This window comes from Mugil cephalus, chromosome 2 (genome assembly GCF_022458985.1).
Source record: "Mugil cephalus isolate CIBA_MC_2020 chromosome 2, CIBA_Mcephalus_1.1, whole genome shotgun sequence".
NCBI classification, from domain to species: domain Eukaryota; kingdom Metazoa; phylum Chordata; class Actinopteri; order Mugiliformes; family Mugilidae; genus Mugil; species Mugil cephalus.
This window is the reverse complement of record NC_061771.1, coordinates 2234007-2252429: the sequence shown is the minus strand read 5'-3', so window position 1 is coordinate 2252429 and position 18423 is coordinate 2234007. Positions and strand designations below refer to the sequence as shown.

The 18423-nt window shown below is 38.6% G+C and overlaps 1 protein-coding gene across 1 annotated transcript in view; it reads left to right on the top strand.

Moving 5' to 3' along the window:
* Window positions 1-18423, top strand: part of usp43a (ubiquitin specific peptidase 43a) — a 91016-nt gene that overhangs the window by 61216 nt on the left and 11377 nt on the right. Inside the window, exons 7-13 of the mRNA XM_047578917.1 lie at window positions 31-199; window positions 2483-2594; window positions 5269-5372; window positions 7663-7740; window positions 7980-8109; window positions 13770-13889; window positions 17764-18013. Coding sequence (XP_047434873.1) covers window positions 31-199; window positions 2483-2594; window positions 5269-5372; window positions 7663-7740; window positions 7980-8109; window positions 13770-13889; window positions 17764-18013 — 963 coding nt within the window. The remainder of the gene's footprint in view (window positions 1-30; window positions 200-2482; window positions 2595-5268; window positions 5373-7662; window positions 7741-7979; window positions 8110-13769; window positions 13890-17763; window positions 18014-18423) is intronic.

Here is an 18423-nt window from a genome sequence, read left to right as displayed (position 1 = left end):
GTTAAACAGCCTTTCTTCTTCTCTGCTCAGGGTATCACCACAGCCTCCCTTCCTCTCCCTACACCTCCACGTCTGGACCCAATGGTCAGAGGTTACCTCCATCCAGCACCCTCTCCTCTGAATACCTAAACCAGGGCACCTCCACAAAGGTCCTCCTTCTCCTCTGCAACACAGCAGGGTCTGGTCAGCAAGCTGTCAGGTGAGCTGCAAGCTGATGAGCTTTCACATTGTTGTTGAGTCAGTTGTTGTTAACATCTCTTTGACTCGATATCATATAATTGTCTAGTGGATTGGATAAGACTGAGTGATTTGAACTTTAATGAGACTGCATTTCAGGATGTGTCGTCTTCCATTTGTCAGACATCTTGTTAAGGTACAGCTGCTGACAGATCTCCCCTCTTGCTCTGCTGTGTCTACAGCCTTACAGTGAATACCTGTTTTAATATTTTCCCCTTTCGTCATCTGGTGCTGTCTAGGTGTCAACATCTAACTTCCTTTTGACTTTGACCTGTAAATCTATTGCAGAAATTCCCCCAACTGAGTTGCTTTTAGTCTGCTGCTTCTACTAAATTTATAACTGGAAGAAGACAGCGTGCAGTAAAAAAAAATGAGATGTAGTTGAACAACGTAGCAAAAGCAGAATTCTTAACCTGTGAATATTATGTTCATTGCTGCTGGAAAACATCACAACTCTACTGAGCTGCCAAAGCATCTGGATGGAAGCTTTTGCTCTGTATGTTGCTCACAGGTAAACTGTCCTGTTGTGTACTGAATGAGAACATCTACCTCTTCAGTGACGATATTGTCACTGCAGGCAACAACTCAGAAATTGAAACGATCCAGAATCTCTGAAGACAAGAGACATTAGAAATCTTATTTAACGTGTGCACGCAAGGATTTATTGACTTATGCATGAACATCTTGCGGCTACATTCAAGATTAATCCACTTCAACAGTGGATCATAGTGGATGCAGAGCAATTGTCTCATAGTCAAGTTGAGTTTCTATGATTTATGAAAAAGTGAAATGTTTGGGAGGCAAAGGGAGTACTAGGTTAAATTTTTCACTTCATTGTAGTAAAGTTGTAGACATTCAGTAGCAATTTTAGAACGTCAAATGCCGTTTGTATGTTTTGTATCTGGTTCGACTGGATTTAGCCAGTGCTCTGTGTACAGTCAAAATGATCTGTAACACAGATTTGACACTGTCGTGCAATTGTGTCGTGCAAAGGCTGAAGTCTGTTACGTAAAATTTGAGTGTGAATTCATTATGAGATACACTTTTTTTAAAAAGTGTTGATCTGAATACCTACCCTGGTTAGGATGATTGTGGCATTACAGCAAACTGTTTCATATGAAGGGTCAATGCATACATGAAGGAGTTCTCATTGCCATTATTAGTGCTAATAATGTATAGCAACAGTAACCTACAGGAAAGGCAGATTTATTGTGTCCTTTGGTACAGGATCTTGTAACTCATAAGTGTATGTGTTCACACACACACAGACGATTGAAGTTGAGACAGACAGCAGACGTTCTTAAAGGCTTGATAATGTCAAGATCTGACATTTTAAGACTCATCTGTTCACACAGACACAGACACAAGACTCAACTGTGCCACTGTGGGAAATATCTGACTCGGTCTCTGTAGTCATCGATCCCCAAAATGATTAGGGAAATGCAATATAGCTCTGTCGCCACATTTAATTAATTTCTAATGAAACTTTGTAGTGGAAGTTCTATGCATGCATAGTACAGTACAGTACATAGTTCAATTACCAGGAGTAGAATAGACACTCATTCCAAAATTATGCTTCAATACGATTCAACTCTTTTCACAAAAGTTTGGAATCAATTTTTTCTCCCATTCAGGTTCCAGGGCTTTGTCTGCCTTATAATCACTGGTCTGACAGATCCCAAAGGTGTTTTGGAGGTTTGAAGTTGAATCTCTGTGCAGGCAGGTTCTTTGACTGCATTTCTTCTTTTCTTGGGCCTTTCCTTCTACAGAGAAGCAATGCTGAAAGAGGATGCACAGTATTGTTACCATATTGTTGTGTGGTGTAGATTCACATAAACTGAACCCAAGCCAAGGTCTCTCTGTCATTTACCCCATCAATGAAACATCAAAACCTCTGAACTTAAATCTTCAGGTTCACATGTCTCAATCATTTTTGAAATATTGTAAACAAATCAAGTAGCCTCTGCTATTATTGTCTCTTTTCATGCCCCATAATAAAGTAACTCCTGAGCTGTCAGGGGGGACATAAGACTTCTGATAACCTACGTAGTCACACATTATGAGGTACTGATAAATGGTTACTTTCTTGATTTGTTTCCTGACCACACATTATGTCACTTCAAGATAAACTGTTTTCTCCTCTCCTCTCCTCTCCTCTCCTCTCCTCTCCTCTCCTCTCCTCTCCTCTCCTCTCCTCTCCTCTCCTCTCCTCTCCTCTCCTCTCCTCTCCTCTCCTCTCCTTCAGGTTTGGTCCTCCATTCCTCATGGTTGAAGACAGGAGTATCTCCTGGGACCAGCTGCAACAGAGCATCCTCAGCAAGCTCTATTATCTGATGCTGAATGGATCTCAGACCCAGGTAATTCCAGTCCCCTCACTAACCAATAACATGTCACCCGCTCCATTTCATGTCAGCAACCCTTCAGCTTAGAGGCTCATGGACTCCAACAGTGGAACATCACAGAGCCGACATTAGCGAGAATTCTGCTCAATGTTTTTGTTTGTTTTTTTGTTTTTTGCTTTACTGTCACATTATGAGCTGTTTCTTTCTTGATTTTGTGATTAATATTGAATCATTACTAAGCCGAGTCTTCTAATTTATCAGATAATTGAGTGAATAATTGTTGGTTTTATATTTGAATAATTGTAGGTTGGCCGCTATTAGTTTTTCAGTGGCTCTTAACAATTCAGTAACTGCAAATTAAATCTGCTTCAGTAAAACTAAAAACAATCACTTGTAAGGTTACTTCTGAGTGGACACATGCTACATTCTTTATGAAGGACTTATCATCATCCAAAAACATCCTGTGACCCATGCAACCCATATATATTTGCTGTGTGGAAATCCAGACGCATTTTTATGGTTCACCTTTTCCCTCTCAGCGTGTACTGCGAGCTTTGAAAACACCCCTTGACTAGCTCCACTTCAGCTTCATTTGTTTCTGCGAATACAGTTCAAGTGATGTGTACATCATAAGCCCTCAGCAGCAACTCGAGATTCTTGAATAGACTATATACAAGCGCCCATTCACACACACTAGCACCGCTGCTGGTCGTCGAGTTGCCATGGGCAACGACAGGGTGACAGGCAATATTTGAGGTGGCCTTATCCAGAGCCAGCTGCTCTCTGCTTTATAAGGGTCTTTGAGATAGCTTTATAGGTTGCTAAGATGCTTTAAGCTGAAAAGGCCATCTATATCTGAGGGCTACAAGTTTTGTGATGCTTGATTGTTCTTGTTTTAAAAGGAAACGCTGAATAAAATGCCACAATTGAACTGCAGGAGGAAATAAGAAGGGCTTTCTGTCTAATACTGACACTTACAATAAGCATTACGCTGGTTTCACTGTTAACATTTATTCAAATCTTTTGACAGACAGCTGGTGGAAGCACTTTGGTTCATTCGGTTGGCATTTGCTTTATCATTATGTTTTGGTGCCACCCAGAGGTTTGTTTAACAAGATACAAGTGAGGTAATGAAAAAAAGAAATAAAAAGTTGAGAACTGACTGAATTTCTGAATTTTCATCTGGTGATCAAGTTGGATTTTGTAGCAAAAAGCAATATGTTGAATGAAATCGCTTTACCGTTTTTTCACTGTTATTAAAATCTTATCATCCTTGGCCAAGTTCTATATCAAGAGCTGCTGCTGCTGAATGAATAAGGGTTCAGTGTATGATTTTTACTACTTGTTTAAACTGTAACTCTCTGACTAGAGAAGGCCTACATTTTTAGCACTTCGCCCTTGGCCTGTCAATATTTTAAAATGTCTTTTACTAGATGTTCAATAGAGCTATGTGCTAGAGATTTTGAAGTTCTTATTTGTGGAGCTGGCTGAGTGAATTTGATTTTTGAATTGATTCATTTCAGTTCATTTCTGCACAGTGATTTGTTGCAGTGACTTGAATCTATTTCCTGCGTCCAGCTGAACATGCACATAGAGAAACAGAGGAAGTCAAAATTAGACAATTAATAGGCTGTCTGTTAGCATTCCACAGTCTTCATGTAAAGTGGTTTACGTGTACAGTGTTGTGTTACCTGATGTGATTTAATGAAATCTACCCCGGAGATTGGGACTGTTCTACATTAAGGCATGTTATGGATGCCTAACCCTTTTCCGTACCCTTTTCATTTAATTCAATTAATTCAGCTCTTTCTTTTGTGCTGCAGTTCCTCTTCTCCGGTTGCAGCCTGCTCAGAAAATAAATGTAAATAAATGCTCGATTGTGTTTACTACTCAGTAACTCTTGAATAGGAAAGGCTGAGTATTTCAAAGCTACAGTGTGGACCTTTTGTCTCCCCCTTCTGGTATTGAGAGCAATTACACAAACATTTACACAATGTTTAGGAATGACTACTTCTTTGGACTGCAGTCCTTCCACGCAGTTTGAAAGTTACTGTTGTTTTTCTGGATCATCAGAAACCTTTCTTGAATGTTTTTCAGGTTTGCGTGCCATTGTCTCTTCCATACTCCTTGGTGCTCACACCTGCTTTGTCACTGTGGTTGCTCCCCACTTCAGCTCTGGAGGAGCTGCTAATATACTCACATCACTACCTCATTTCAAGAGTAATCCAAATGCAGAAATTGTCTGACAGGTGATTGTAAGTCACCTACTGACATCTAAAAACTAAAACACCCACAAGCTGTATTTATCTCAGGTATATACGAATATTATATAACGATCTAATATTGGTATTTCTGAGTTGCTTTTTCAAAGCACCTCACCAATACACAGTATAATTTAGTTACGGGCAAAAGCAAACATAATAAAAGATGAGATATCATCCATGTTATCAGGCTCACTATACAACAACACCATCACTTTCCACTTCCCTTTTAAACTTTGCACTTCAGACTGAGGCTGTAAATCAGGGTTTTAAACTGCAGGGGTTTCCTATTTGTTTTTTTTTTTTTTGTCAAATTATTAAAGCTGACCATTTATGATGATTGTAATGGAAACACATTAAATAAATATTTTGTTGCAGGAGGCTCTTCAGGGAAACAACTGTGTTAATGAGTGCTTCTCTCTCTGCAGAATGCCGGGGTGCTGTTTAAGATCAGAGTGGTGGGAGGGTCGGCAGCCTATAGCTATCTGTCTCCACAAGATAGCAAGCCATTGTACCACCCTGCCGTTGACAGGTAAGCCACAGGCACAAGAAACACAACATACTGAATTGTACTCCTACATACGTAAACAGACATACGTCACATGACCAAAATTCAAATACCGTGCAGTATCTGCTTCTTTCTGTGGTCAGGGAAATGTTTATGACAACATACAGTAGATAAGTCCACATATGTATAATAGCCTGCATCCCCTACACATTCTGTTGTATACATTCCCCAATAGGCTTTGATAAATACATAAAAAATATGTCAACTTGTAAACACACAAACTGTTTTATAAGACAAATGACTGCCGAAATTCAGACTTCTTATCATGGTCGATATATGTTGCATAAGACAAGAAGCAAGAAGGATAACAGAATATAATGACAACAGTCTGGAAAATGTGGAGATAAGGTCTTTATTTCCTATGTGACTGAGAGGCTTACTGTTTCACAATACAGCGCGGGAGCTTAGTATCAATCTGTGGTGACGTTCTGCTGAGCTGCAATGAAGGTCATGCCTTCCACAAAAGAAAAAGGAAATGAGATGGTTGTCTGGGTTCGACTAGATATTTAGTACGCCCATGTGCTTCTGTGTGTTTGTCTCGTCAAGTGGTTTGTTTGTGTCCATGCTTTTGTGATTTGGTTTCCGTAAGCCTTGTTAATGTCTGCAGAAACTCATTGCTTGTATCACATTTGAGATGTAAATGTTTCATTTGTGGTCAGTGAGAACCTTATGTGCCTGCATGTTCAGGCATTTGGTTTAATTTTCAATAGTCATTCTTAAATCCGAACTATAATTTAAGGATACGACAGCAGGGAGTTCATGTGCACTTCTCACACTTTAGTTATTTTTTAGTCTGTCATTAAACTTTAACCAAGCACAAATAAAGTTGTGCTGAATACATGTTTTCCCCCTTTTTACAGTTTGTGTATTTTTTTTTCAAGGTTATTATTGATTTTTTTACATTCCATACAAAAACACATATTTTTTTGTCCTTGCTTTTTCATGTTCCATACTTTTTACTGTATTTTTTAAGCTTGTTCATGGGGTCAGTTTTTACATTGGACAGAAAAATACATGTTGCCCCATGAACAACAAGCAGCTTCATTGCCAGCTATGTCGGTAGATTTTATTATACTTGCCCAGTTTTTTCTGAGCTACCTCTTCTGTTAACTTCAAATGCACAGGGGAAATGACTATTTAGGAGTTTTGCGTACTGTGGTCTAATGAAGCATAGGGGATCTAGTTTGTAGCTAACAACCAAGCCTCACTCAATTCTGAAGACGTGGTGTGGAATATCCCTAGGATATATAATATTCCATATGCAAAGCATATATGCTCATTGCCTTATACAGAATTAATTATTTTTTTTTTTTTAAATTTACTGACCAGGGCCACCTATTTACTTAACAACTGATGTCTATCTGCATGCTGGTGGAGTTTGGACGGTGGCACTTGAATATTTATAGACTGTTCCAGGCTATAATTGGCCAGATGTTTGGCCACTGCTCCTCTGAGACTTCATTAAATTTATAGGTGGCACACTGCCACCTAGATCTGTCTTTCAATTAAAGTGATCAAATGACTCAAGGGAGAAATATTACACATTAGTGACAAAAGCATTTTTAGATGTAGTAAGCAGCAAGATTTTAGTTCCTGTTACTTTTCACTCATTTTTTTTATTTTTACTTTTCTGTATTGATTTCAATTTCACATAATTTCATTTACCTGCCTAAACTGTGACAGTACATACTTACATGTATGCTTATATGTTCAATATTTGGTTATGTTTGAACTGTCTTCACCTGGAATTTAGATGCATCATGAAATCAGAGGAAGTCATTTAGGACACATTATCAAAAAACCACCCACAAGTGAACCATTATCTTCCTGAAATATAAAATTCAAAATGACTCCTGCCTCTTGCATTCAGCGAGTATTAAATTAACCTCTGCCCTCTATCAGAGCTGCTTGGCTACCGAATAATCATCCTGTGAGAGCTGCAAAGGTAAGCTCTGAAATAGAAACGCAGCAGCCCTCACCACATTCGGACTCAGATTGTTTGTGCACAAAATAAATAATATAAAGTCAGGTCTTACCTGTGTGATCCCATACCTGTGTGTTGGTTTGTGTGTGTCAGCGTGAAATCAAATTAAGCTCAAACATTCAAAGACTCATTATCACCTGAGCAGCTCCAATAATTGTAGACTTCAGCCTCCTGTGGTTTCCTGGTTCTGTGATTTATAAGTTGCTGTGAGATTAGGAAACTGAAGTTGTGTATGAGGAATTGAAAAGCTTCTCTCTTGCTGTAATGTAGAGCTCTCAAGTTTTGTGGCCCTGGCGGACCTCCCCATGTGAAGCTAGTTATTGAGTGGGAGCACAGTTCTAAAGAATGGTAAGCAATGTGAACTCTTCTGCTTCTCACACAGTATTATAATGAACATTAAAGACATAAAGTGAGAACACACTCAGCTCAGCAGCTGTTGTGGCTATTGTGCTCAGTGTCTTTTTTTGCCCCAATCTGACAACACGCACTGATTTAGCCTGTGTCTATGAAATGGATCAATCTCCCACTGATCTGAACTCTGGGAGCACAATCTGAATGGGAAATAATGCATATGGTGTGTCCTTCAGCGTGTTTGGCAGCATCCAGGAGGAGGTTGTGAAGGATGCAGAGAGTGTACGTAACCAGCAGCAACAGCACCTTCAACAGCATAGCTGTACTTTGGACGAATGCTTCCAGCTGTATACCAAAGAAGAACAGGTGAGACTGAAATCAACACGGCTATCAAAAAGCAAACATAAGCTGTTTTTCTCACCTGATAAACCCAAGCATCTGTGGCTATTAAAAAAAAACTGCAACTAAGATTGCAAATGCAACTTTTCACTTCCTGCTAACTCACAAATTAACTCCTTATTTAGTTATAGTCCTTATAGTCCTATAGTCTAGTGTGTAAGGAGTATTAGTCCTGATAATAATATATATGTAAACGCATACCAAATTGCCATTAATGTAGCAGGAAAACCTAAAATGAATGCTGACATCAAGGGGACTTATTTTATACACTATGTATGAGGCCTTTTGCACAAAGTCTAATAAGTCTGCTGGGTGAGTGGAGCAGCTCATTCTTCATTATCCACTTGAAACTCAAGGTATAAACACTCAATCTGTGGACAGTTACAGCTATATACACAGTGTAAAATATGCACCTAACCACATACACAGTCTGTTCACAAAAGGTCATAATTATAAACACGCTTTACCATCTCAATGACACATCTACCCATTTGTTTACAAAAGCAACTCAGGGTTCTCTGTCTTGCTCAAGGACACTTCATCTTGTGGAGTATCTGGAATAGAAAACCTCTAACCGTCTAGTTCATGGATAAGTCATTCTACCAACCTAGAAAGCCAGAGCTGTCACATATACTGTATATATACATGTACATTGGTGTAGTGGAGGAATTTTGACCCACTTTTCTTTGCAGAATTGTTGTAATTCAGCCACATTGGAGGGTTTTCACACAGGGCCATGTAGGTTGGGATTTTTTTCCCTTGATAATAACAACCCTCATTTAAAAACTGCATGTTGTGTTTACTTGTGTTATTGTTGTCTTAATTTTGTTTGATGATCTGAAACATAGTGTTAATAAGCAATGAGAATGGGGCAACACTACTGTATATGCACCACCAGTTAAAAGTTTGGACACATCTTCTCATTCAGTTCATGAGAAGATGTGTCCAAACTTTTGACTGGTGGTGCATATGTAAATTTACATATCTATATCAATCTATATAGACAGACAGATTGTAGTGGTGGACAAATTGGAGACTAGGGCCATAATGATAAAAATGACAACAACATCAGGATGAAGGAACATGAGATGCTCAAGAAATATCAAGTGCTGAAAGAAGAACAGATGTGTATTTTTTTATTTATTTTATTTGAATATATATATATATATATATTAAAAGAGTGGTTCACTACAGTTTATCAGCGCCACAAAATACATCCTCCAAAATATAATATAATATGATCATACAGTTGGATTATCACCTTCTTCAGGCTGTTTCAATAGAAACTAAACATTATAATTATGAGGGGAGTCTGAGCAGCGAGGTGATGCAACTGTCAGGAAAGCAGGAACCATTGGAGTGACTGGTCTGAAATCACAAGGGACTTAGAGGAAGGAGACACGCAATCAGAACAGAATAAAGATTTGACCACATGAAACGATAGCTGTCCAAAAATATGAAGCCAAACTAATGACTTAAGCCTTAATTGCCTGTGACATGTTTTGTATCCTAATGATTTTATTTAAAAATTAGTGTTTTAGTCCTACGTCAGTGTTTACGAAAGTAGTTTTTTGCTCCAGACACACCTGCACATTAATTACAGTGACTAATTATGCTTAAGAAGAAAATACTCCAAATGCATATAAAAAGGATGTGAAAAGTGAGAAAAGAGCAGCTTTTACAAAATGACAAACATGGGCAGGAGATAATAACCAGTATAATATCGAGGAAACAGTGCGCTTCTCAGCCAGTGAAAATAGACTGCTGGTCAGCTCTGATGAACAACCGCTCAACACTTAGCATGACTCCCTCTCTCTAATTCTCCTATCTTAAAACGCCTTTAATCAGGAACTCTCAGCTGTAATTCTCTGTCTCAGAATGTGGGTGTTAATGACTGTCTGCTGATTCCTGAAGTTTCTCCTAAGTTTTTAACTAGGCTGCATGCATTCTGTGCTTAATTTGAGAGACATGTAATTATGCAAATTTACTCAAGCATAATTACCATGTGCACTTTAGTATAATTTATACATACTTGTCAAATAACAATTGTGCGTCACAACAGTCTTTACACACTCCACGTTTGTTTGACATTTGCAGCAAATAATCTGTAGGTTCAGATTTTACATCTAAAAGATATGATGACACAGATTATAATAAAGACATTAAACATATATTTATTTATACACAACTTTTATTTGTAAATTAGTACTGGTATATTTTGTTCATGGACTTTTCTTGTTGCATTGATGTGTTTGCTTCTGCTTTGCACAAATGTGTGTTTGACTTGGAGGAGTCACTAAGGCAAAGGTTGTGGGACAACAAGTCTGCAAACACAATAGCATGGCTGAGTACATTATACAGTGCTGCTTAAAAGATGAGTCAAAACATCAGTGGACTTTCATGCAAGTCTTGCAAGCAAACAACGAGAAGCCAGTCAAACTAATGAAAGTAAAATATGTTTTGGTATTCGCATATTCAGGAAAATTAGAGGATTATAAATTGAATTCAAAATGTTCAGCATCCATTGAATCTCTGAAGAGTTTGGAATCTAATAACAATAATAACAGTCCACAGTCAGATACATTGACAACAAATGGAGGAGTTCATGAACACAAGCTGTTCTACAAAAAACTGTTAAAAGAAAAACTAAATGAATGTTTTGGAACGGCCGAGTCAAAGTCCTGACCTTAATCCATTAGAAATGTTGTGGAAGGACCTGAAGCGAGCAGTTCATGTGAGGAAACCCACCAACATCTCAGAACTGAAGTGGTTCATTTGGATGATTTTATTGCTGCACAAGGAGGTCACACCAGATACTGAAAACAAGGATTGCTCTCACAGATATGTACAAATGATTAATGATTAATTAAATAAGCAGACACAAAAGCATTATATATTTCTATTTCATATGTTTGATGGAGTTCTCTTTGGTTCTCTTTGGGGTTCTCTTTCTCTTTTGCAACTGTGAAAGTATTTTTGATGCAGAAATGTAGAAAACTCTGAGTGGTGAGTGATGTTGCTGTCTTTAGGTACAAGGTAAATCCACAGTTTAAATAGTGAAGGCATCAAGTATGAGTAGAAGGTGAACCAGGCATGTCCTGTAACATTTTGGTTATTTAAAGTTGCAGTTACTCCTTTTGCCAAAGATGTTGCTTACTGTGTTACAAACTTATATAATAATTTCAAATAAAGGGTGATTGTGGCTTTTTCAGGATCTTTCTGTTCCTAGCAGATCATTCAAGCTCTGAGATATTTTAGCATGTCTTACACACTCACTGTGCAGAACTTCAGTGATGTTTAGATTGGAGGCTGAAATGACCACTCTAAAACTTCGTCAGCTTGTTTTCCTTGAAGTAGTTCGCAGCGCATTTGCTTTTTGCCTGTTGTCCTTTTGTAGAATCAAACCTAATTTTTCCATTTATCTTTGCAGTACCTTTTGTGCCCAAACAACCCCAAAGCATTATTTTCCCACATCCATTCCCAACAACTGCCAAGCACCATGTTCAAGTGTATCTTGGAAAGTAAATACTGTTTGAAAGGCAAATGGATTTTACATCAAAAGCTGATGGGATTCACTGTTAATTTACATTTATTTCACTTAGTAGGGAGTTAATTTATAAATGAAAACTATGTGCTCATCGATATGTGATTTAGGAATGTGTCCTCCCTCCAGGCATAACAATTATTTGACTAATGCTAGCAGCATTTCTGTTATTAGACATCTATAACGTCTGCTGCCGCTCACTAGTCCTGTTTCCTTTCTAGTCATATAAAATTATAAAAGTATAAAATTAAGTGAAGGCTGCTAATTTATACTTAGTTTGTTACCCCACCTCATGTTGCAGACTATGTACTCTTTATTTGGGAACATGCTGCTGCCAATCAAACTCTGGACTGTTTTATTTCATTGTTCATTTGTCAGCAACTGTAACATTAACTGAAGTTTATATACTACTTACTGAGGTTTTGATGTAATAAAACAGCTAAACACAGTGAATAAAACAATAATAGGATAAGAGATTCTTCAAAATTCCTTAATTAAATCAATTATTAAACACAGATTATTTTTTATAGCTTATGAAACTGCTCAGGTGCCCTTTATTTCTGTATTTGACTCATGATGTTTTTAGAAACCTCCACTTTATGTCTGCGTATGGTTGAGACATCAAGTGTAAATGCACTGAACTCCAGTGAAAAAGAACATTTTCTACTGAGTGTCAGGTTTCAGTTCGATTTAAAAAATATATATATATATTTTTACCAAAGTAGAATCAGATTTGTATTTGTTATTGTTGTCTTGCTGTCTCTTTAACTGACAAAGCTTGGCAGGCAGGTGTAGGAACAATAAAGAGTAAATAATCTGTACAGCCTGCGTGTTCTCCTGGTGTCTGCATGGCTTCTCTTTGGGTACTCCGACTTCCTGACACCGTTCAAAGACATGCTCATTAGGTGATTCTGAATTGGCCATAGGTGTGAGTGTGAATGGTTGTGTGTCTCTCTGTGTTTGACTTGTGATAGACTAGAGACCTGTCCAGAAAATGAACAAATTAATGAATAATCTGTAGAGTCAGGCTCAAGTACTGAGCACCAAATGCTTCCTGTTAATACTATTTTTTATTCTAATTTTCTTTTTGTTGTATTATGTGACATTCTGATCAAATAGCACCATTCGCAAATTGTGGTGTTGAGCGCCACAACAGCATCCATATTTTATTTTTATTTTTTTTTTTTCCTTGGGTTGCAACAACTTTTTTCCTCAGTGGCAGCTGGTTGAAAATAACATCTTAACATCAGTCATGAAAAAAACGATTGATTGATTGGTCTGCACTCGACTAAATGCACGTCTGTTTTGCAACTGTGAAAGCTTTTCAGGGTTTGCTTTATTTGAGAGATGCCATAGAACGGCTGAGAATCTTCAAGACAATATAACAAAATTACATGTTATTTTAGCAGTGCATCACATCATCTGTACACACTCTAAGGCTCTTGCCACCAAACAGACAAAACACAGCCGTGTGCTTGTTTTGGGATGTGGGTGAGTCAACCCCCTGCCCCCCGGCCTTTCAGGTTATAAATCATGTTGAATCAGAGGTAGAATGAGTTGGTGAAAGAGCACTCATTTGCTGTTCATCCTACTGAACCAATGCAAGAACAGAAGAAGAGAAGTGAGTGATCATCTAGAATAAGTGAACTATATACCAACTGATCAGGAGAGGCCACCTATATACAAGCTCTTCTTAGCATCCTAGCCTCCTAGCTAATGGTAAATCTTCCTGACCCCGCTCACAGCAGCTCCATGTTTGGCATTGGAGCCAGTACAAATTGGGAGTGTACTGACTACCAATGTGGACAAATACCTCATACAACTCCACTGCAAAAAAGCTGAACTATCTTTTTAAGGTGTTTTTGTGAAGATGAAAGAGATAAAAACATTCACGCATTCATATCTGCATATGAGTGACTGACAGGAGGTTTATCTGAGGCGTTCATGAATCAGCCATAAATATGGCAATGAAAAAGTGCTTGCATCATATTGATCAAGGTGAAACACACAGCTGCTTTCTCATAAAGTACAAAATTTACAGTATACTTTATATTTATATGTGTAATGATTTCATTGATTCCAGCTTGCCCCGGATGATGCCTGGAAGTGTCCCCACTGTAAGCAGCTTCAGCAGGGGATGGTGAAGATGAGCCTGTGGACACTGCCTGACATATTAATCCTTCACCTGAAGCGCTTCCGACAGGTAGGAGAGCTTTCATGTGGTCTCTGGTGGAGACAGTTTCTATTTTAAATTTTTTTTCCCTATTAACCGTTGATGAAATGACTACCTGGGATGTGACAAAACAAAACACGCAGACTGCAGTAAATATCTGATGAAAACTGACCACTTTTCAGTATCCCCTAAAAATTAAATGATTTAAAGTACTACAACATGTCTTCATCAAACATGATCAAAAAAACAGTAATTAGAGAATCTTGTAACAGACAACGAAGTGCATGTGGACGCTCAGAAAGTGAGAAGGACATGGTGTACAGGAAACAAAAAAAGATGCTGCTCACAAAACAGCACAAATGCTCAAGAGAAGCAGGAACCTTTCTCAATCATGACAATGATCCCAGAGGCACAGCAATTGTTGCAGTGCCTCTGGGATCAGTGACAGGTGCAAATGATGTCCTTGCCGTGTGTGCACTGACTTGAATCCAACACCCTTGAAAGTCAATCAATAAAAGAGAGCAGCTGACTCATCCTGAAAAATAGCAAACACAAATTTCTACTTATATTCATGCTCAACATGATCTGATCTCTCATGAAAAGAGTGCTGTCATCTTTTTTTCAAAACAAATTATTTTACTTACCATTTGATAACAAATAACTACATAAAGTAATGGATGATTATTGTGACTGCATCGTCTCCTGCCACCTCCCGTGCCCCAAAATAAACGTATGCAGCTTTAAGAAAAAGCCAAACTTGTCTTCTTTACATTTTACAGGCGCTTTCTGTAGGAAGTGCAATGATTTTTTTTTCCTGAATCAACCAAGGATCTAAACGAACTGAGCAACGTGTTGTAGTTGCTGTGAGATAAAAGCTAACACAAAACGGATTTTGCAAGGCTGACTGTTGCACATGTGAGTGAAAACTTCCAGAGCATACTCTCTTTTTTTTTTTCAAATGGAAAACAACATCACTCTGTACCATGGGCACTGTCACCAACCTCAATGCATTATTGAAAGCATGCGTCGATGACAGCAACCTGTCAACATCAGGCATGTGTGAATGTCATCTACCCACAGCATCTTGCCACTGCCTCTGTGACCTCAGCCAGGGAAATCTCAAAGGAATCAATCCCACACGTCGTCCTCCTCCACTGGTAACAAGTTTTTATCGGCCTGGAGGGATAGCAGCTCACATACAAAGTGTATTTGTGCATTCTGACTGTTTTCTGAATGGCAAAACAGAAGTCAGCACGGTTGAAAATACATAATGCTGCACACACTACACTCTGGGCACTTTCTAACCACAAACCCTTGATAGCTTTCCAGTCAGCCTTGAGGGAAACATTCTGCTGTCGTGTGTCTTTGGTGATTGCAAACTCCTGCTCCTGCTGCTGTACGGCGAGGCAAAGCATTATTACCAATGAGGTATGACCAGCATCGTGTCTGCTGGTTCTGGAAATGGTGAATGGTCTTGTTATTATTGCTAACCCTCTGGTTCTTGGACAACCCGCTCTACCTACCTACCTACTACCACAGCCGCCCCCAAGACATTCACTTACAACACAGATAACTGCTATGTTGCCTCCTCCACAGATGACTGACATGTTCAGTATTTTCCCTCAGTGCTTGTCTATGTGTACCACCCCATCATTTCTCCATCCTTGGTGAAATGAGCTCATTTTCTCAAGGTTCAGCTGTCTGGGAGACTCACACTAGGAAGACTTATTTACTTATTTACTTTGCAAAAGTGAGAGTGGAACTACAGTTTGTTGGAGGGTAGCCCTCTCCAAAGCTGTGCCACATCTCATACTAATTCCAAGCAACTTTTGAGCATATACCTTGTTCACATCAAAAAGATAGAAGGCTTAGACATTTCCCATCGGACCCATCAGTCCGCCCTCACATCCCCGACTGCCACCTGAGTACTGTATGGGTTGTCTGTGGACTACACAGCTAAATACGAATGAATCCAAACTTGATTTATTTATTTTTTTCCATTACTTATAATACGGTTGATGAGTCGAGTTCAGTTATTTGTCCTCTTCCATTTATTGATTCTTTCTTCTTTAAAAGACAAATGCTGACCTTCGTTGCGGGAATTTCTATCTTTGTACGTGAATGAACATTATATAAGTTGTTTAGTTGGGAGTGTAATTCAGACTGTTAGGATACAGGATGTGACCATGTGTTAAAGAGTTTACCTCTGTATACCTAGTGGTGCTATTACATTTGAATTTGGTTGCGCTGTAATAACTGACTACACTATTAACACATTGAATTGGATCATATGTCTTGCAATTAACAGTGTGGTCAGTTGTGAAGCTCTGATGTCAACATAGCTAAACAGATTATGTATTTTTTGTGTTTTATTTTCGATCACCCATCATTCTGTCATCTATCTCAGGTACACCTGAGGGAAAATGCCACTGCTACAATGCTAACCTTCTTCTCAGTGTGTTGACCTTGTGTGAAGGTCTAACATATTATTGTTGGCTTTATTTAAAACATTAAAACACACAATCCTTAATCCATGTACAGACAAAACCATTTGTGGGAGCATGTGCTTTTTCTTTTTAATTTACTTTTTAGTGACATTCAATGACCAATGTACCATGTACATCTATTTTGATTATTAGTTTTTATGTTTCTGTTTGAATGTACATTTTTTTGTAGAACAGAAATATTCAATACAGAAAAAAGCATATAGAGAACCTTAACATATACATACATTTCCACTGATATGTCCATACTGTTGTCCACTCTTCCTCTCTTATATCTATTCTTTCCTCCATTTCGCGTTTTGTTTTAAAATATAGGGTCGATTGTGTTTTTATATAAGCCCTTTATATATACCCAAGATAATTATCCTATCTTTGTTTGAGCCATATCCCCTTTTAAAAAGGTCTAACAACTGTTTGCGCTATTGGGAGTTTGTGCTTTTTCAAATCACCTTGGCCAAATCCAGAAAAGGACTTTCAACATTTTTCTATTTGACAGCTGGCACAATGCATAGAAGTATCCAGCTTTATCTGGCAGGCACCGCTCCTAATGCCACACAGTTTTTGACTGTCTGATCCCCAGAGAGATGAATTTAAACATCCCAAAGTCCATTTTTGCAGCAAAGGATAAGTTTTTATATTCCTCCACCTTCCGCCAGCGTTTGATTGGCACCCATGTCTCCCCACTGATTGTGCTCTCACAAACAGGTGGCATCCTATCGTGCCTTCAACCTGCTCAAGTCCCCATGAGTTAAACCCCTGCCATCACCTCATCACATCACTTTTCTGCACATTCTATTCCATTCCAGTGTGACCACTGTGGCTTTTCTCAGTCTTTATTAGAATTCAATAAATCACTCTGTCAAACTCTGTGCCAAAGGCCGGGCTTTTTTCACAATATGCAGAAAACTTCTCTTGTTCTCCTTAACTCACATTCTACTCCTAAAGAATTCTGGTCACTTCAGAGCCAATACCTCTACCCTAAATAACCCATGACGTGCAAACAAGTTTTTAGGAAAACAAACAAATAATCAAACCCTAAATTCAGGAATGCGTAGAGAGGCAGTATTTGGCAGAAGGTTCAAGTCTTCTTGGCTAAGTCTGTACCAGGTATGGATTTGGGTGGTTCTGAAGATGTGAAGAAGTCACATTATCTCTCGCAGAGTCTGTCAATCTCATACTCTGACAGAACAGGAAGCATCTGAGAATTCCCATCTTCTGAAAGAGACGTCAAATTGGTGAAGTGCTGCTGAGAGGTTTATCCTTCCTGTTGGTTCTATGATCTCTGCAAACGACGTTTGAGGATCTGTTTAAGTCGCTGATAACTTAGGTTCTTGGCCAACACAACCTTTCTTAAGCAACTGTATATGTACTGTATATATAAATAAGAAATGTTTAAACAGGTGGGCGAGCGAAGGAACAAGCTGTCAACCCTGGTGCGCTTCCCCCTTACTGCTCTGGACATGGCCCCCCATGTAGTGAAGAGAACTCAGAGTATGAGGAACCTGAACCTGGGACCGTCCACACCATCCCGAAAGCAGCCCTCAGGACAACACCACCAGTCTGCTGACATGCTCTTGCCCCATGACTCTCTGTATGACCTCTATGCTGTGTGTAACCATCATGGAGGAATGCATGGAGGACATTATACCGGTAAGGGACTGCACAGCATAATATTAAGGCAGTAAAAATACTAAATACTATACTGAGCAATTGTTTGCTTCATTCTCTCATAGCTGAATTTATAGTCACTACATTTTACCACTGACTGTTTTCTGAGGATTTATCCAATTTTCTGATATGTCAGAGAATAATTTTACCTGGAGCATTATGATTATCTGATTTGTTCTGGAGGACTTTAGCTTAAGTCTGTACATCCATTTTCTGTTCTTTTTTTTTCTACCTGGAGTTTTAAGCTTGAATAACAATTTTGGATGCATCCCCCCAGACACAGTTTGAGTCTTCTCTGGCTTAATCTCAGTAAATTCAAATGTATCTCCATAGGCAAATAATAAGTAATTGCGAGCAGCAAATTACCTTATTTGTATTATGTGAAAGTAATT